Raw genomic sequence first — 21156 nt, 5'->3', positions numbered from 1 at the left:
TCTACTGACTGTTATTAATATGTATGTTTTATTTATGGGGTATATCAGCTTTAATATTGCAGATATATTGTAGGTTCTATCAATGTAATTGTCTGCATAATTTCCAATACCCTATATATATATATATTTATTTTTTTAAATACATTTTCCTTTATTGTTTTCCCTTAACCTTAACACCCTTCCCGTAATTGGAGTACACTCTGCTGACTGATACAGTGAAATACATCATAGATGTAACGGTACAGAATGAGTCTGTTTTTGACTGTGTTCCTTAAGTTGGTTGCTGTAGGCCCTGATTCGCTGTGTTTTCTGTCCCAGGTGCCCGACACCGGGGTGCGATGGTTCTGGGCATAATACTGGCAACTACGCATCACACAGAAGGTAAAATAAACACATACACACACACACGTGTAGTTATTCACACTGGCAGTGGACAGCACACACACACCTCTCAGGCTGGTTCAGAGTAAGTTCTCTGTATTAATAATATTTGCAATTGATCTGGTTGTGTTTCCTCTGCAGTCTATCAGGGTGTCCACGGGCCAGGAAGAGTGGAATAAAGATAACACACAGTAAAGAGGACAAGGAGGACCAGGAGCCCATCAGGTAGAGTTAGCCTGCCAAACCCCTCTCAAAGACTCAGGGAACCACAGCTCTCACCCAATTTCTAGATGCCCTTAACCAACTCTCACTGAGGGTTGTCCTATGTAGGGATCTTATGTTGTGGCATCACAAAAAGATACAGACAGTTAGCTGGAGAGAGAGACAGAGATTGATCTGGATTCTCTCTAATGAGCTTTTCTGGCTGCACTCTCATCGATTTCTCAGTGGTGCTGAGAGAAAACCAACACCCTGTCTGTCTGTCAATCTATCTCACACGGTCAGCCAAGCCAACAGAGGCAGGGTCGCTTTCCCACACATCTATCTTCACTAAAAGCCATGATTGCATGGAACTCCCTTCCATCTTATATTGCGCAAGTGAACAGCAAACCTGGTTTCAGAAAACAAATAAAGCAACACCTCACGGCACAATGCCTCTCCCCTATCTGACCTGCTTGTTGTGTGTACTATATGTACTGACATGTACATGTAACTGATAGATGGACACACACGCACACTACATGTTATTGTTTTCAATGTATGTAAATTGTTAAGTATTTTGTCTGTAATGTCTTTTTAGTTACACGTCGGACCCCAGTAAGACTAGCTGTCACCACTGCCGTCGGCTAATGGGGATCCTAATAAAATCAACAACAAAAAACTGCTCCAAATAAGCATTGGCTGGAGGAGAAAAGTTCTTGCACTTAGAGTCAACCTTTTCTCTTTCTGAAAGCGTTTGGAACTGTGTGTGGGGGTTTGGACCATTTTCGGGAAAGAGATTGTGACTGTTTCTGGAAATATAATAAGCCTGATTGATAGTTTAATAAAACCAAGGGGAGTTGTAACAATAATCCACTGGGGAAATATGATGTGTTGAAACATTTTCAGCTTCACTGCATCTGATTAGCCATATTGCCAAGTGCTGATTTAACGTTGACTGACTGTAGTCTGTGTCAGTGTGATAAACTGCCAAAGGGACAGATTAGACCAGATCAGACCAGATTGAAGGTGTTTTTATTTATATTTAAGTCAGAGTGATTACTGATACCATATCGTCTCCCATTCTGCACACTATAACTCAAAATACAAACAAAGTCATACTGCATTCATTTCTGAAATGATATGTCCTCAACTCAAGCACCCATGAAGCTATATGTGGTCCATCTTTACATTACATAGACCTTATGTCATAGTAATAACTATGTCATTAATTACACAATTCTTCCTGACAATGCATCCTGAGCAGGAAAACTTCTGGGTCATTGTCAGAAAAAAACTCTTGACCCTGGTTATTAGAATAACCAGAGCATCCCTACGCCATTCACAGGTGTCCGGTCCCGGGCTGTGGCGGTCAGGGTCATGTGACAGGGAAGTACGCATCTCACCGCAGTGCATCAGGCTGCCCCCTAGCGGCCAAGCGACAGAAGGACGGTTACATGAACGGCTCCCAGTTCACATGGAAGGCTGGGAAGACAGACGGCATGTCCTGTCCCACCCCGGGCTGTGACGGCTCGGGTCACGTCAGTGGGAGCTTCCTCACACATCGGAGGTGGGTCTGGGTCCTGCATCAATATTTGATCATCATCCTCTCTTTCTCTCTTCCTTGAAGTAATCACTGATCTGACGGGATCTGTGAAAGCTAGTGGAGCCAATGCTTCACTCATCCAGTCAGGTTTTGTGTGTGTGTTTAAATAAAATATGCACTACTTGTATGTATGTCAAAAAATGTCCTATTTTCTAAAATGTTCTCCAAGTTTGTCGGGCTGTCCGCGTGCCACCTCTGCCATGAAGAAAGCCAGACTGTCTGGACTGTCTGAAATGCTAACGATAAAACAGCGCACCAGCAACGGTAATGACTGTCACCGCTCACTCACACAATGGAGCCAATTAGGAGTGTGTATGCGTAATGAGCTACTGAGTGAAATCCCAATCTGACATACAGAGCCAACCAGGAGTGTGTGTGTATGCGTAATGATCTACTGAGTCGAATCCCAATCTGATATAAAGAGCCAATCAGGAGTCGGTACACGTAATGAGCTACTGAGTAGAATCCAAATCTTACATAAAGAGCCAGTCAGGATTGGGTGTGTGTAATTTTTATTTTTATTTTTATTTAACCTTTATTTAACTAGGCAAGTCAGTTAAGAACACATTCTTATTTACAATGGCGGCCTAGGAACAGTGGGTTAACTGCCTTGTTCAGTGGCAGAACGACAGATTTTTACCTTGTCAGCTCGGGGATTCGATCTAGCAACCTTTCGGTGACTGGCCAACGCTCTAACCACTAGGTAATGAGCCACTGAGTAGAATCCCATTCTGACATAAAGAACCAATCAGGAGTGTGTATGTGTAATGAGCTACTGAGTGGAACCCCAATCTGAAATAAAGGGTACAGGATTGCCATACAGCCTCTGAGCTAGCAAACTAGCCAGTGACAATTAGTGTATAAGAGACCATCCCTCTGCCTCTATCACACATCTCATTCACCCACCACTGACACTTGAAATTTGAAATATTGTGAAATCATTTGAAATATTTAGTTGGGCTTGGGGTGGGTGGCAGGTGTCCAATAATTGTTTACTGTATAATATTTTTAAGGAATCGAAAATGAGGAAGAAATTAAACAGCTGGATGAAGAAATCAAAGATTTAAGTGAATCAAATTCACAAGTGGAAGCAGATATGATCAAACTTAGAACACAGGTAAGTCAGTAGTACTATGCCATCTGTTTACTTGAAGATTTGACTCATTTCATGCTTACCTTTCAGTTTCTACCCATTGTGGCACATCATTCTGCTATTGTCAGCACTCATATAATGGTAATGTGTACTACAATGAAGTGTGTATTTCATTGTTGTACAGCATACACCTAAATGAATCTACCCTCTGCTAAAAAGGTTACCAGAAAAGTTACTCCAGTTTAGAAAAAGCTGTCCAATTTTCATACATGATCTACCATCATCGAGATAAATCCCAGTATATCTCACATCTGGGAGAATGCAGTGTAACAAAGTGGGGGATTCCTAATTATAAAGCACTATACCTCTGTGAGTGCCTGCATGCCAAACAGAGAGAGCATAGTCACTCACAGCCAATAAAGGGAAGCACCCTGTCCCCACTAACAGGAACAGGAGCAGCGGCTTTCACAGCTTGTATGAAAGGGTTCCTTCCTAAAGAACTATTTGTGTCTGTGAGTTGCAGAAGCTACACATCAGTATCAAGGAAGTATCAAACACTCCAGGAGGAGAGGAAAGAGAGAAGCTTCACAATATTTATGTTCACCTACAGTTTGCCTTTTTCAGATTGCATGCAAGTTTGATATCATTTTGAAATACCGTCTGTTTTCCAACTTGTAGTACATCTTTGGAACTGAATTGTACTGTATGTGCATTGAAGGCGCATGGCATATTTGTTGGAATACACCCCACAGACTTTTAGTACATTTGAGTGAGTGTCAGTGTGTTGAATATCATCTGTCCATGCTTCATTGCTCTTCACCTGTGTTGCTCTGTTGCGGTTACATCCATCTCTCCGTGTGATGATGTCATAGACATGGCTGCACGCCAGCCAATCAGCAGTGAGTTGTGACATGTCTGAGGTAGGCCGCTGCCCGTGTTATGTGAACTGTGAACTGCACCCTGTGTGCTCCACTGTAACAACCAGAGGTAAAGAAGCACTACCTTTACGGTAACCTTCTTCTTCTTTCACTCTCCCCCCCATTCCCTAGATTACCACAATGGAGTCTAATCTGAAGTCAATAGAGGAAGAAAACAAGGTGATTGAACATGAAAATGAATCTCTCCTGCATGAGCTGGCCGGCCTCAGCCAGACACTGATTAACACTTTAGCTAATATCCAGCTCCCTCATATGGTAAGGGAACACCAAGCACGGCAGTCGGGCAAGTTCCTATAAGCAAACATACTGTAGCATATGAGTTGATTCATTTACATACTCATCTATGTACAGTATTTATCTATTCATTTCTGTGAAGCCCATAAGGTTCCAGTGGGTGTGCATGCTGAGTTGAGCAGGGGCTTTCCAAGCCTAGATCAATGGAAAATAAGAGTATTCCTAATTTTAGCCAAACTGAAAAGGGGAAGTTTTATATGAGGCGTGTGTTATGAATTATAGAGAGATTAGACAATCAGTTTCAAACAAAGGTGTTAACAGTGCTTGACTTGGTCAGGAGCTCACCAGAGCTGAGTACCGGCACCTAAAGATTTTTACTGCTTGAGTAAAGTACTGACATCTACCTGTTAACAGTGAAATGAAAACTTAAGTCTCTACCACTTTGGCTCTCTGTCTATAGCTATAGGCTACTACGTTTGTAAATTCAACAAACTTACTTGTTGAGCTATCATGGATTTTCATAGTACAGTACATGCTATAATTGCAGGTCTGTATTTACTGTAGTGCTTGTCAAAAACAGCTTGTCAAAAACAGCTTTTCTCCATAAGCATCCATTAGATTATTTTCTTATAGTCTTCAGAAGAAAAGGAAAAAATAGCACTGGTCCAAAAACTATGAATGATGCCTATGTCAATCACAAATTGAAATCTTGGCATTTTTTTATTCTTAAAACTCTATCTCCTTATCTTAAAACGTGTAACTTTTGTGTGTGAACACAATACGATATCATTCCAGAGGCTGTGATCATTCTGACTATGTTGTGAGCTGGATTCAGTTGCTGGCCCAATTCGCTATGTTTTCTTCTGTTTTGCCTCTATTTATTTCACATATCAATTGTGTCAGATGTTCTGTTGGTGCTGTAGCGCAAATGCTACCACCTAGGGATTGTTTGAGAGAGTAACAGTAACTAGGTAGCAACTAACAGTAACTAACCTTTCCCCCCATAGAAACCGCTGGCACACAAAGAGGCTTCCATTAGAAATAACAGCTGCTTACAGATGCATCAGAGAGTAAGACAATCATTCATCATATTCTTACTCTAACACTGCTTTTCTTTCTGTTAATCCTTCTCCTTGTTTCCTCATCAGGGCACTGTATGAAAGACTGGACCTGTGTTTTGCGCAATCATGTTACATAGCAAGATTTTCTCCTGTATTTTAAGCTTTATCCAGAAATGGAAATTAAACAAAAAATTAAAGCAATTGTCTGAGGATAGTGCTGGACCATCTGACAAGAAAAGGGTACAGTTTGATGAAAAACCGCAAAACACAGGGCCCTAATTATTGTACCATCAAAACACAGGGCACTAATTATAGTGTCATCAAAATGCAGGGCCCTAATGACAGAAACATCAAAACACAGGGCCCGAAATATAGTTTAATTAAAACACAGGGCCCTAATGATAGTATCATTAAAACACAGGGCCAAAATGATAGAAACATAAAAACACAGGGCCCTAATGATAGTATCATCAAACCGCAGGGCCCTAATGATAGTATCATTAAAACACAGGGCCCTAATGATAGTATTAAAACACAGGGCCCTAATGATAGTATCATCAAAACACAGGGCTCTAATGATAGCATCATCAAAATGCAGGGTCCTAATGATAGTATCATCAAAACACAGGGCCCTAATGATAGTATCATCAAAACACAGGGCTTTAAAACTTCTCTGGGATATGTGGGACGCTAGTGTCCCACCTAACCAACAGCCAGTGAAATTGCAACAGAAATCTCATAATTTAAATTCCTCAAACATACAAGTATTATACACCATTTTAAAGATAAACTTCTTGTTAATTCAGCCACTGTGTCAGATTTCAAAAAGGCTTTACGGCGAAAGCACACCTTGCGATTATGTTAGGTCAGCGCCAAGTCACAGAAAAACATACAGCCATTTTCCAAAGAAGGAGAGGTGTCACAAAACTCAGAAATAGCGTTAAAATTAATCACTAACCTTTGATGATCTTCACCGGATGGCACTCCCAGGACTCCATGTTAGACAATAAATGTGTGTTTTGTTCGATAAAGTTCATCTTTATGTCCAAAAACCTCATTTGAAATTGGTGTGTTATGTTCAGAAATAGATTGTCTCAAACAAACATCCGGTGAAAGTGCAGAGAGCCACATCAAATTACAGAAATACTCATCATAAACATTGATAAAATATACAAGTGTTAAACACACAATTAAAGATAAACTTTTCCTTAATGCAACCGCTGTGTCAGATTTCAAAAAGGCTTTACGGCGAAAGCACACCGTGCGATTATGTTAGGTCAGCGCCAAGTCACAGAAAAACATACAGCCATTTTCCAAAGAAGGAGAGGTGTCACAAAACTCAGAAATAGTGTTATAAATATTCACTTACCTTTGATGATCTTCATCGGAATGCACTCCCAGGAATCCCAGTTCCACAATAAATGTTTGATTTGTTCGATAAAGTCCATAATTTATGTCCAAATACCTCCTTTGTGTTTGCGTGTTTAGCCCAGTAATCCAAATGCACAGTGCGTGAGCAATTAGTTCAGACGAAAAATGTTAAAAAAGTTATATTACAGTTCGTAGAAACATGTCAAGCGATGTATAGAATCAATCTTAGGATGTTTTTATCATAAATCTTCAATAATGTTTCAACTAGACAATTCCTTTGTCTTTAGAAATGAAAAGGAACAGAGCTCGCTCTCACGGCCGCCCCCCTGACTGAGCTCATGGCATTCTGCCAGACCTCTTAGTCAACCAGCTCTTATTCTCTCCCCCTCCACAGTAGAAGCCTAAAACAAGGTTCTAAAGACTGTTAACATCTAGTGGAAGCCTTAGGAAGTGCAATATGACCCCATAGACACTGTATATTGGATAGGCAAAGACTTGAAAACCTACAAACCTCAGATTTCCCACTTCCTGGTTGGATTCTTTCTCAGGTTTTTGCCTGCCATATGAGTTCTGTTATACTCACAGACATCATTCAAACAGTTTTTTAAACTTTAGAGTGTTTTCTATCCAAAGCTACTAATTATATGCATATTCTAGCTTTTGGGCCTGAGTAGCAGGCAGTTTACTCTGGGCACCTTATTCATCCAAGCTACTCAATACTGACCCCGTTCCCAAAGAAGTTAATGATAGTATCATCAAAACACAGGGCCTTAATGATAATATCATCAAAACACAGGGCCTTAATGATAGTATCATCAAAACACAGGGCCTTAATGATAATATCATCAAAACACAGTGCCCTAATGATAATATCATCAAAACACAGTGCCCTAATGATAGTATCATCAAAGGCACCATAATAGAGTCAGCAGATTTAGTTCTCTGTCTTGTTCAGAAACTCTCCCATTCATGTCCTTATGTCTTTCCCATGTCCATCTTTATTTCATTCTTATGACCATTTATTTCCCCCAGTCTTCCTGATTCCCTTCCAATCCTGAATTTTCCTTTATTACAATCTTTCTAACCTCAATGATCATCTATTTGAATGGCAAAATCTTGTTTTAGCCAAGTAAAAGTGCACTTGTTGGTTGCAAAGTGTATAAACATAAAATGTGTATAGACACTGCAGCATGACCCTCTCTTCCCAATGTGGACGTCACTGCATGACATCTTTCTCTGTGTTGATCATCTTTGTCTAAGACCACTACTTCTCAGCCTTTTCCCTTATTTATATCTCAGCCTTATTTTTAGAGCAATCAAATATGAAAAGGCACTTTCACGGGGCTAGTTTAGAGAATAGTTTGTTTCAAGTGGTTTTATTATCTATGGTTAGATTTTTTGTTAAAACAGCTGTTTGTAAGTCTTAGCTCCTCAAAGGATGATTTTAGACGGTTATTTTCTGGCCTGTCTTCTGTTCTCTGTTCATCACTTCTTATTCTTATGATCTCACCTTTCTGCTGTTGTTGAAATGTTCCACAGGAGCCGATCAGCGATCAGAACTTTGATGCTTATGTGACCACTCTAACAGACATGTACACTAACCAGGAGCATTACCAGAGTCCAGAGAACAAAGCCCTGCTGGAAAACATCAAACAAGCGGTGCAAGGAATCCAAGCGTAACCCAGCCCGCTACCAAGCCCAGCAAATGACAGAGCATCTTCTCAAAGAGGAGTGAAAGAAATCACCATTCGCAGGAAAGAGCTTGAAGTGACATGATAGGATGATGCCTCATGGTTTGCTGCTGTAACGTAGCATACAGTGTTACATATTGATTTTCGTTCTTAAAAAAAAGAAATGTTATGCTTAGAAAAATTCATAATGAGTTTTCTTTTTGGTCTTGCTTTGAAGAAAAATAATAATAAATGACAAAATAGTTTTTGAAAACATTCACCTTTTGTACGTTTTCATACTGTATGAGCTGACATAGTGTGATGTAATGTTTCTAACTGCTCATGTATGCACATTGTTTGTGTATATTTCTGAACAGTAAGCTGTATAACATAAGACATTAGTTCCTTTCAGTGCTTGATGATGAAGCATTTTAGATGAAAAAGCTGCACTGGACAGTGAAAAAAAAAGTTTCAAAAAAATGGGGGAACTGCACGGAGGTAGCTACTTTTCAATGATGTTTTCCTCAATGGATGACTTTGGAATTCTAAAGATGTTTGTTTTTTCTTGTTTGCAGATTGTTGAATAGCAAGACTTGGTTGCAAATGACTTTATTTTTAACAATGCTTGAAAAATTCTTTGTCTTCTTTTTTAAAGTTTGGTAGCTATAGGTGGGGGCATTTTTTATGTGTTGGAAATGAGTATGGAAAGAAACTGACTTGATGTTTGTATGAATGTAACAGTTTATTGTAAACATCATGACACGGAAACACAATGGTGAAAATCCCATTATCGAGAAAGTACTATTTGCTCTTGATATTTTGTGTTTGTAGATACCCATTGGTGATATATAATGGCAATAGAGTATGCAGGAGTCATTCTAGCATTTAGTATTTAGTTCTGTTTAAAATGTCGAAACTTCTGTTGCTAGAATCGGGCAATGTCTCAGCAATATATATCTAAATCATATGTTTATAGATATGGGATGCAATCTACAGGAAAATAATATTTGGGTATATGCAATGACTTGTTTATAAACATAGGGGTGGAGGAACAAATTAATCTTTTTACTATATATAAAATAAAATGTTTTATATAAATCTTTTAATTACAAAGAAAGTATTTAAAAAAAGTTGAACATTCAGTTTTAAAGATGAAAGATGCTTGATGAGTTCCACTCTCTTTACAGACAATTTTGCACATAAGGGACACCTTCGTTTCCATGTTCTGATGTTTCTACAGAAACTCAAGCAGTACCTGAGAGCCTACCGGAGGGTGACAAAGGTTTTGTAAAGAGTATTTATACTAAAGTATGAGAGAGAGCGGGACTTACAGGGTCATTGTCCCCACTTGCCAGTAGACTATTTGCACTTGTCTTAGAGATAGTATCCTAACATGCGGCGGCGTGCAATTTCCAGGTGTTCCTTTGGCACACGATTGGAGCAAATAACTGCTAAGAGCCACTAGGTGATGAATTAGTACCACTGAAAGAGACTACAGGGATTTGAATCAGAAATTACGATTATAACCATACAAGTAATACTGTATAATCAAATGGTCAAACAATGATGCTATTTCATTTTGGTATGTTATATGAATATTAAATAATCCCCAGCAGCACTTTATATCTAATCACTGTACAAATTAAATAGTCAATCAATTAAAGGTAAAAAAGAAAGAGGAAGTAAAAAGAGGTTGTTTTCCCATTAGGCTTGGAGAGTGGGAAATTCACTCTTCTAGTTGACTCTTCTGCTCTGAATGAGGTGATGCAGTTTCATGTCTGTATGCGGCCCCTCTTTATGTTGTGGTATTAGTTGTTAGCGACCATGTGCAGAATTGGCCTTCTTGAAAGCTAATGCAAAGGTGCTTGTCATTCACCTGATCTTGTCTATTGTACTTTTACGTCCTCTTTAGGGCTCCATCGTCAATGACTGCATACAGTATGCCTTTCTCCACAGCATCGTGTCTGCAGATTTTTGACAATATAGTAATGCTTTCAGTAGAGTAATACCTAGTATCAGTTTTTGAATTAATTTTCATTATCAGTACAATTGAACGGGATTTAAAGCACAAACCGGCTGCTCATCTACCATTAGTACATAATATCAAATTTGAGAAAAGTTATCTGTGACTATTTACATAGGGAACACAAAAGGTGTCACATATTAGAATGCTGAATTTTCATATAAATTATTGTGAATTCATCAGAGTTTATTTATTATAACTTATTCATTTTGAGGTTGATTTAAGTAATCATGAACAAAAACAGGATTTTGTACAAACTATTGTGCTCCCTGTGGAACTGAAGTTTAATTTATTTTTGTACTACACAGCATGGATTTGTTGACATTTTAATTTTGCTATAAGTGTGTGAGATCACAAGTTGCTGTGATATTTCATTTTTAAATTGTGAACTTTGTACAATTCTTGTCATGCTGGATGTTGACACATCTTACTCTGAATAAAGAAAAAATTGTGTTGCCACAGGCCTGTCAGTTTGATAGTCAGTCATCATTCTTGTTCATGCTCATTCAAAACCCACCATTCTTGGAACACTAAACATTTTGCGTTCAGTGAACGGCTGCATTAATTCCCATGTTTTTTTTTTTATTCACAAAATAGTTACTGAATTTCACATTCCAGAACAATCCTCAGATGTTTTGCAATAAGAATCAAGCTTTCTTAGGATAACGCTTCATGCCATGTGGTAAATGTGGAGTTAATTCAGACCGCTATGAAGTGGAGTGGGTGTTTTGTTACAGGCATATACCTCCCCAGTGTCATACCACATGAAAACCAGAGGATGGCAGCACAGAGCACTGTATATCATCATAGTCCTATGGAAATGTTCTTACCTGTCAGTCTCGGACTGAAGTTAGAGGGAATCCCCCAATTACCTATAATACAACACAAAATGTATCGAACATCAACCATCATATTCAGAACTACTATTATGAGCTGTAAATACATGGAAAGTAACACAATCATTTGGAGATAAGACTGGGATTATCAGACATTTCCTGAACTAGTAATAACATCCTTCTTAAACCATATCATAGTATGGCAATGTTTTCCATATTTGGCTGAGAATGGGCCCATCAACTCATTGTCTGTCCTACATTCCACCCAGCGGGAGACAAACTGGCAACATTTTACGGCATCATTACAGGGTAACTATTGTAATAAAATATTTATAGGTGCATTACAAGCTCAGAAAATTACTTAATTCTTGTGAATAGCAATTTCCTGGAAACTCCAGAAACGTGAGTTAGTGTGGTATACATGGTGTACGATGTGTTTATTGAAGAGTACATTGATCATAATCAATTACATTGATATAATTTTATTAACCATACTTTCCATTAGGCCTAACTCTACTTTGACATGGTTTCTTGATTGGCTTGCTCCCGGATCCAATATAACTTGTAACACTGCCTTACTTCTCTCTCTCTCTCTGCTTTGAGGGAGGGAGCGGGTCTAAGGCAGCTGAATTCAGCTTTACAATAACTCTGCGGATGTAGTAGTTAGTCTGCGAGAGGGGTAGCTGGCAGTGTGTTCTCTGCGCTGCTGACTCCCTAGCAATGGCGCTGAGGACAAGCCAACTCTTCTCCCCTTTTCTAATCGCGGTAGTACTGATTTTGGTCGCCGTTGGCCCGCAGGCTGTCATTTCTTGTCCAAGCCGGTGTTTATGTTTTCGTACCACCGTGAGATGTATGCATTTAAATCTGGAAACCGTACCTGCTGTCGCTCCATCGACAACCATCCTGTAAGTAACGTTACATTGTATCTAAAGGGAAAGTTTGTAGGCTATGGAGGGAACGGAATGAACGCACGGATTGCTGGACGGATTGCTGGAGGAGTAACAACCAACCCAAGCTCTTTGCGATGGCCATACGATCGCTTATGTTTGTATTTAAGCCGAATAATTTAAATTGTGTTAATGTATCTATTCTTACCATATTTAATCCACAGTTGAGAATGCAGTATCATAAGAGCTATCCTCTTCTGGAACAGATCACCATTCTGGTTGCCAATATTCAAAGTTGCAATGATGGATTCTGCTATTTATTTTCCAGGTTTATCTTACATCTTTCATACAGAGACCAAAATTCCACTAATTTACCATGCCTGATTTTTTTTATACAAGCTTGTTGGTATATCTGAAAGGGGTAGGAGGTTAAAAAAAAACATGGCAAATTAAAATCCACCCAAAGACCTAGTCATGATTCCTGCATTTTGACAGACCCTGTAACCATTTTTTTTTTTTTTTTTACAGTTAACATACCACATATTCTGTCTGAAATGGGAATTCTACATATATGCTTGTTCCGGAAACTAGGGCAAAGGCTTCAGACATCAGAGCATAGTCGGAGCCCCTTTTCTTCTTCTTCATCTCCTTCTTCCTTCCTCCGTTGGACGTTTCTGAATCTGTCAGTGTGGAGTGTTGTACGGAGGAAGGCTTTGGAGGGGAAAGCATGTGTCTGTTGGCTCGCAGGACTTTGAAGTAAGCAGCCACCTGTCGCCTTGCCCTGCCGGCCTGCGCTCAGTCTTGTCAGAACATGAATGCGACTGTCCCTGCCTTCCCATTGTTCCACTGTAAATTGTGCACACACTGAACTCAAGCACTCTTTTGAAGGAACGCTTGATTGTGGGGAATATGTATCTCCCTGAATATAAAGTCTGTCTGCATAGCAGATCACATTAAGCCGTATTAAACAGAAATCAGGCTGGATTAAAAGCAGCTCCTTTGAAGGAGAGAAGTGAGTGTGTATGTTTGTGTGTGGGTAGAACCATGTTATGACACCAGTCCTGTGTCATACTTTCTGGAGGCTTTATGGACTCTTATGGAGGCTAAAAATACAACATTTTAATCTAATCCCTTTCTCGTAGCTTAACTCATTTCAGCCACAGTCCCAGGACCAAAACACTGGCCCTTCCAACCTGGGTCAGCTGATGGAAGGCTGTGAGGGCTGGGAGGCCGAGGTGACTGAGTGGGCATGTTGGAGACAGGAGGTATTGTATGTAGAGGTTCATTTGGAGAGATGCTGGCTGGCCAAGCCCTGACGGTCTGGGCGTTGCATTCCTTGTCCTGATCTGGCAGTGTGCCCGTCTCTGATGTGAAAATTCCTCCTCATCAGCATTCCACAACCAGGTTCCTCAAAGCTGTGGGAATGTATTTTGTTATTGTTTGAAATCTCAATCTCTATTTCTCCTTTCTCTGTCTCTCAATCTATCTATCTCTCTTTCTCTATATGTCTTCCCTTTTTTCTCTCTCCATCTCTTAAGTTTCTCTCTTCTTCCACAGTATCCCCTTCTCTCTCTCTCTTACTTTCTCCCTCTCTTTCACTCTCCCCCTCTTTCTCTTTCCCGTTCTTTCTCTCTCCCTCTCTAAACTTATAAACCCTCCCTAGTTCTCTCCTGTGATGGATTTGATTAGGGGAACATTTTGGTTGGTGCAGGGCAGGGCAGGCAGCTTTGTGCCAGATGCCTGTGTCTCCCCTGAGAGGCCCAGCTGGAGCTGGGGCTGGGGCTGGGGCTGGAGCTGGAGCTCAGACTGACCCCAGTTCTAATGTGGTGTGTGTGTCTAAACGCTCTGAACCTAGTCATTCTACCCAGTGTGTGTAATGCATGCTTCTCTCCTGATGTCAACCCCTGAAAGAACTCATGGACCCTGGTCCAACCACTCCGGCTAAAAAACATACACACATATTTGTACACTGAATAAGAGAATCTCAAAAAGTAAGTGGCTCATGTGAGATAAGTATCGTTGAACTCTAAACATCTCTCTTCCCTTTACTTCCTGAAGGGAACAGGGGAATACGGTACACCCAGGACCTGTGCTCGATGCTCCCGTTGTTTTAATGTTCAGGGTTTTTCTTTTTTTCCTCCCACCATTGATGTTCCATATTTATTTTTCAGCTGTTGTCTCTGAGGACTCTGTTTGAGGCATAATAGTAAATGACCCTTCCTCTCTGTAACGACACTGCTGTATTCCTGCTCTGGGATTTCCTAAAATGGAGGAATGATTACTTTCACATTGTCAGCTCTATTTTGCCATCAGCGCTCATGAATCCTCTCAGCCTGTACCGACACACAGGCCCACAGCTGTTGATGCTTATTGTTCCGCTTGCTAATGCTCTGTAAAGGCACATTTTAAGCCATAAAAGACACAAGTAGGGATGGGTATCGTTAAGATTTTAATGGTATTACTACTCTTACCGATACTGCTTATCGATCCGGTACTTTAACGGTATTCTTATCGGTTATTTTTGTTATTTTTTATGAAAAAACCCGGACACAAATTAAGAACAGAATTAACATTGCTGTATTTTCTGAAATGTAAAATAAATCAAATAAACAATTATTTACAGCAAAAGAAACAGCAGTGTTTTGAACAAATCACTATTATAGACTCTAATGTTGTGATGATGGTAATGTAAAACAAATGAAATAAACAATATTTGCCTGCAAAAGAAAAGACAGTGGTATCGAGCAACATGGGTGGGGCCTGCAGGTAGGCTGCAAAAGGACTAATAGTTCTTAGCAGTTCTTCTGGAGAAAGATCAACATATTTGCCTTCTCTGGCAGAAGTCGGGACCTCTCCTGGTTTATTGTGTTCCCTGCAGTCGAAAATACCCTCTTGCTAGGGGTGGAGGAGGCTTGAGCACAGAGGTAGCTTGTTGCAATGTTTGTGAGGAGGGGCAGAGTAGCTCTCTTCTCCCACCACCACATCACAGGATCTTCAGCCATAGGGATGGGAGGCAGGCCTTTGTAGAGCTCAACCTCTAGGTCAACATGCTCGCTGAGGGTGAGGGACGAGGTGTCCTGTTGGATCGTCAACCTCAACTCCCTGTCCTCTGAGAACAGCTCCTCCAAGGCACTCCTTGTTTTGTACAATGGAGGGACTGTCTCCTCCATTTCCTCTCCTTCTCCTTCAGGCTCCTCATCTTGTTGCTGGTGCTCTGTGTCTGTCTGCTCCGGCTACTCTGACAGCCCTGGTGTTGCTCCTGTCACATTGGCCTCAACAGTTGCCTTCCTCAGCCTGTCCCAGGTGGCGTCACTCACCGGCCTCCCTTTAAATCTTAGGTCCATTCCTGTGGCCTCATGCAGGAAGGCTTGAATGTCCTCATCCTGATAGCGCTCGGAGAGGTTCTCCCACACCTTCTCTTTGATGGTTGCCACTAACGTTGTATCTTCATGCTTCACAGTGAAGTTCTCTTCCAGTTTGTGGAGGATGGGTATGATCTGTCCACAGATGGCATTCTTTTCACATGACAGACACATTGTGGGTGTATAGAGGATTCTCATGAGCTGGACAAACTCCTCAGCCTTATGGAAGTCCTCGTCCTTCAGACAGTCCAGGTTGTCCCAGGTCATTGCTTTTCTCAGTCGTGGGTCCAAGACTGCTGCTTGGATCGCTGGATACTGCTCCATGAATCTCTCTATCATTAGATAGAGTTCCATCTGGTCTTGACATCAAGGATGAGTGAGTGTTGCAGAAGGCCTGAAACAACAACAAAAACAACATACATTTAATTACCGCACACTTGAATATTGCATTAAATTGTTAAGTGTGGGAATTTCAAAATAATACATTAATAGATTGAACTGGCTTCTTACCAAGGAGCTGCTGCTTTTCCTTCCAGACTGTTTTGGACATCGAGGATCTCTTGAACCACAGGACCACTGCTCTAATTCGGGCTGCCCATTTATCAATGGAAGTCATTTGGTAGATTTTGTGCGCTGCCAGATTCAATGTGTGTGCAAAGCATCCTATTTTTAGGATGTGTAGCCTTTTGATGGCAACATTCATATTGCCAGCATTATCAACAGTCACAGCTACAATCTTGCTCTATCTCAAACTCTTCCAGAATGTCTGAGATCTCCTCTGCAACTACTTCGCCAGTTTGCAATTTGTACACTGCCCTGGTGTGGAGGACCTTCTGTTTTACACTGCCCTGGCTTGTGGTCTGCACTGTAACAGTGAGATAGTGGTCCTGACAGAGGCTGGTCCACCCGTCTGATGGGATGGCCAGCTTTGGCACGTCCTTCAGCTCAGTGATCACATTGGCCTTTTCTACACCACACCAGGTAGGAATGAATGTGTCACTGTGGTAACTCCTGGAGGGAGCGGTATATTTGGGGTTGAGTGCCTTGCTCATCTCACTACAGTAAAAAAATATATCGTTTTCATGTGATGAATTATCATTATTGAATTATTGTGTTGTTGTGTATGGTATTGTGGAGTGATGGGACTAACATACAACCCTTTTATACTACTGTATCCTAAAAATTAATACAATTCAATATATATATATTTGTATTTTTTATTTAACCAGGTAGGCTAGTTGAGAACAAGTTCTCATTTACAACTGCGACCTGGCCAAGATAAAGCAAAGCAGTGCGACACAAACAACACAGAGTGGCACATGGAATAAACAAGCAAACAAAATATACAAGTCAATAACACAATAGAAAAAAATTAAGTCTATATACAGTGTGTGCAAATGGCGTGAGGAGGTAAGGCAATAAATAGGCCATAGTAGCGAGGTAATTACAATTTAGCAGATTAACACTGGAGTCATAAATGAGCAGATGATGATGTGCAAGTAGAGATACTGGTGTGCAAAAGAGCAGAAAAGTAAATAAAAACAATATGGGGATGAGGTAGGTAGATTGGGTGGGCTATTTACAGATGGACTATGTACAGTTGCAGCGATCAGTTAGTTGCTCACATAGCTGATGTTTAAAGTTGGTGAGGGAAATATCTCCAGCTTCAGCAATTTTTGCAATTTGTTCCAGTCACTGGCAGCAGAGAACTGGAAGGAAAGGTGGCTATCGTGACCAGTGAGCTGATCACCACTGTTGCAAAGGGGTGTAGGCCTTTCACTATGAACTTGGTCATGACTAGGTGGCAGTCATTCACCTTCTCCTCAGTCATCCTCCCACTAGCTCCCAGCGTGAAGGGGCTTTGGGCTTGTCTATGGCTTGGACTAGCGGTATTAGAGGGAGGAGTGGGTTGGTTCATTGTAGCTGCAACTTTAACAAAAAAGTTGCAACATCTTTAAATGATGTCAGGACCCGGTGCGAGAAACAGTCACTAATAATCGTCAGAACCCAGAAGATGAGGCAGACACAGCAGTACTAGAGATGGTGGTTTAATTAAAGAACAAAATCTTCAGGCAAAGAAACTAAATCCACAATGTCCAAAAATAAAGCCAAAAGGCACAAAATGGAAATCCTCCAAAATACAAAAGAAACTCCACAAAGTGGTAAAAAAACAGCAGGGAAAAACAAACCTCAAAAGACTACTCAAATAATACACAAGAACTAAACCAGAGAACCTCTGGAAAATCCAACAAGAGAAATATCTGAATAAAACAAGGCTTGGGCTGGGGCTGGGTGCTAACTTACAAACACTGAGCAAGGAACTGAGGAACACACAGGGTTTAAATACTAACAAGGGAATGACCTACAGGTGCAAACAATAATTAGAGCAAGAAAAACAAAAGGTACAAAAAAGGTGCAATGGGGACATCTAGTGACCAAAACCCGAACAGTCTTGGCCAAAACCTGACAGAATCCCCCTCCTAGGAACGGCTCCTGACGTTCCTACCAGCCTTCTCAGGGTGGAGGGTCCTGAACTGACGAATGAGGTCAGGGTCCAGTATGTCCTTGGCAGGAACCCAGGAGCGCTCCTCGGGACCGTAGCCTTCCCAGTCCACCAGATACTGCCAGGACCGCTGCACCCGGCGGGAATCCAGTATCCGGTGGACGGTATAAGCCGACTGGCCACCGATGACACGGGGCGGAGGTCTGCCTGCCGGGATAAGGGGAGAAAAAACAACAGGTTTTAATAAAGAAATGTGAAATGTTGGATTGATCTTAAGGGATCTGGGTAAGTGCAGGCGAAAAGTAACGGGATTGACTCTCCTGGCAATCTTAAAGGGACCGATGAACCTCTGGGACAGCTTGCGAGACTCCACCCGTAGTGGTAAATTCTTAGTTGAGAGCCATACTCTCTGGCCGGGGTACAGGGTAGGACCGGGACGGCGACGTCTGTTGGCTTGTCGTTGGTACTGCTGAGAGGAACGCAGAAGATTAAGACGTGCCTTCTTCCACGTAAGCCGACAGCGTCTGATGAACCTCGAGGCTGAAGGCACTCTGACTTCTGCCTCCTGGTCCGGGAACAATAGAGGCGCATAGCCAAACTGACACTCATGCGGGGATATACCAGTGGAGGAGGAGCACAAGGTGTTGTGCGCGTACTCGGCCCAAACAATGAAGGATGACCATGTGGACGGGTTGTTGGAAACCATGCATCTGAGGGTGGTTTCCAGCTCCTGATTCATCCTCTCAGTTTGGCCATTGGACTCCGGATGGTACCCTGAAGATAAACTGGCCGTGGCCCCTATGAGTTGGCAGAAGGCCTTCCAAAACCTTGAGGCGAACTGGGGACCTCTGTCGGAAACCATATCTTGCGGAATCCCAAAGACTCGGAACACATGGTTAATCACCAACTCAGCTGTTTCCTTGGCAGAAGGTAATTTGGTCAAGGGAACAAACCTGGCCGCCTTAGAAAACCTGTCGATGATGACTAGGATCGTAGTATTACCATGGGACGGAGGAAGGCCAGTAATAAAGTCCAACGAGATATGGGACCAGGGTCGGTGGGGAATAGATAGAGGGTGAAGGAGTCCTTGAGGGCGGAGGTGAGAAGATTTGCCCTGGCAGCACACGGAACAGGCCTTGACGAAAGTGGCAACGTCTTCTTTTATGGTGGGCCACCAGAACTTACGCTGGATGAACTCCAAGGTGCGACCTACGCCCGGGTGACAGGTGAGGCGAGAGGAGTGCCCCCACAGAAGGACTTGGGACCTTGCTGCCTTGGGAACAAACAACCGATTAGCAGGACCTCCTCCAGGGCCCGGTTCGATGGCTTGAGCTTGTTTCACGGTATCCTCCACTTGCCACGAGATCGGAGCCACGATCTTAGTGGCCGGAAGGACAGTCATGTCAGTATCTTCTCGAATGGCAGGAGAGTAGATTCGTGACAAGGCGTCCGGTTTGAGATTCTTCGACCCGGGTCTATAGGTGAGGATAAACTGAAATCGGCTGAAGAAAAGAGACCATCGAGCTTGTCTGGAGTTCAACCGCTTCGCCTGCTGGATATACTCCAGATTTTTGTGGTCCGTAAGCACTTGAAACGGTTGAGAAGCCCCCTCGAGCCAGTGTCTCCATTCCTTCAATGCCATCTTAACCGCTAGGAGTTCACGATCCCCCACATCGTAATTCCTCTCGGCCGGGGTAAGCCGGTGAGAGAAGAAGGCGCAAGGATGAAGCTTCTTGTCTTCACCCCTCTGAGACAGGACAGCTCCAACCCCAACCTCTGATGCGTCTACCTCCACCACAACAGGTTCATCCGCCGTTGGTAGTGTCAGGATGGGAGCAGAGAGGATGCGCTGCTTGAGTCCTTGGAAGGCCGTCTCAGCTTCTCTTCCCCACAGAAACCTTGTGTTGCCACCCTTGGTTACAGCTGAGAGAGGGGCTGCCACCGAGCTGAAGTTCTTGATGAACTTGCGGTAAAAGTTGGTGAAGCCCAGGAAACGCTGAACTTCCTTAACGGACTTGGGGGTGGGCCAATCCGCTACCGCCCCTACCTTCTTGGGGTCCATCTGGACTCGACCGGGTTCCACTATAAATCCCAGGAATTGTACTCGAGAGGAATGGAATTCACACTTTTCCGGCTTAACGTACAAATGGCTGTCTAGGAGGCGTTTGAGCACTTGTCTGACATGCTTAGTGTGTTCTTGAAGGGAGCTCGAAAAGATGAGGATGTCATCCAAGTAAACAAACACGAAGATGTTAAGCATATCCCTAAGCACATCGTTTATGAGCGCTTGGAACACAGCCGGAGCGTTGGTCAGGCCGAAGGGCATCACCGAGTATTCGTAGTGACCAGTAGGCGTGTTGAAAGCGGTCTTCCACTCGTCCCCGGGTTTGATCCGCACAAGATGGTATGCGTTCCGCAGGTCAAGCTTAGTGAAGACAACTGCTTCCTGGAGCAGCTCAAAGGCTGTGGCCATAAGGGGTAGCGGGTAGCGGTTACGGACGGTTATGGCATTGAGTCCCCGGTAGTCGATGCAAGGTCGTAATCCACCGTCTTTCTTGGCCACAAAGAAAAACCCTGCTCCCGCCGGCGAGGTAGATGGACGCATGAGGCCTGCTGCCAGAGCGTCCTTGATGTAGGTATCCATAGCAGCTCGTTCGGGAGGAGAAAGGGAAAAGATCCGACCCCTGGGAGGGCAGGTCCCCGGAAACAGGTCGATGGTGCAATCGTAAGGTCTATGGGGTGGTAGTTTGGTGGCTCTCTGTTTGCTAAATACCAGTTTGAGGTCATGGTAACACTCGGGAACTCGGGACAGGTCGATGGATTCTAGAGACTCGGAAGGGGAACTCGGGGAACTCGGGAAGATACAAGTGGCTTGGCACGTAGGACCCCACTGCTTGATAGTGCCCACAGACCAGTCGATGTGAGGGTTATGGCTGTGAAGCCAGGGATAACCAAGGACGAGAGGGAACTCGGAACAGGAGATCAGATGAAAG

The 21156-nt window shown here is 42.5% G+C and overlaps 2 protein-coding genes across 2 annotated transcripts in view; both read left to right on the top strand.

The window, feature by feature from the left end:
- Positions 1 to 8562, top strand: part of LOC120059778 (myelin transcription factor 1-like protein) — a 91052-nt gene extending 82490 nt beyond the window's left edge. Inside the window, exons 14-21 of the mRNA XM_039008829.1 lie at positions 319 to 381; positions 523 to 606; positions 1928 to 2149; positions 2355 to 2449; positions 3199 to 3302; positions 4328 to 4471; positions 5458 to 5520; positions 8422 to 8562. Of these exons, the coding sequence (XP_038864757.1) occupies positions 319 to 381; positions 523 to 606; positions 1928 to 2149; positions 2355 to 2449; positions 3199 to 3302; positions 4328 to 4471; positions 5458 to 5520; positions 8422 to 8562 (916 nt within the window). The remainder of the gene's footprint in view (positions 1 to 318; positions 382 to 522; positions 607 to 1927; positions 2150 to 2354; positions 2450 to 3198; positions 3303 to 4327; positions 4472 to 5457; positions 5521 to 8421) is intronic.
- A 3531-nt stretch (positions 8563 to 12093) lies between these two features.
- LOC120060207 (peroxidasin-like) overlaps positions 12094 to 21156 on the top strand; it is an 86159-nt gene continuing 77096 nt past the window's right edge. The window contains exon 1 of the mRNA XM_039009352.1: positions 12094 to 12316. Coding sequence (XP_038865280.1) covers positions 12132 to 12316 — 185 coding nt within the window. The 5' untranslated portion in view covers positions 12094 to 12131. The remainder of the gene's footprint in view (positions 12317 to 21156) is intronic.

Source organism: Salvelinus namaycush, chromosome 15, assembly GCF_016432855.1.
Source record: "Salvelinus namaycush isolate Seneca chromosome 15, SaNama_1.0, whole genome shotgun sequence".
In the NCBI taxonomy this organism is placed as follows: Eukaryota; Metazoa; Chordata; class Actinopteri; order Salmoniformes; family Salmonidae; genus Salvelinus; species Salvelinus namaycush.
The sequence above is the reverse complement of the archived record's forward strand: the minus strand, read 5'-3'. Positions and strand labels throughout refer to the sequence as shown.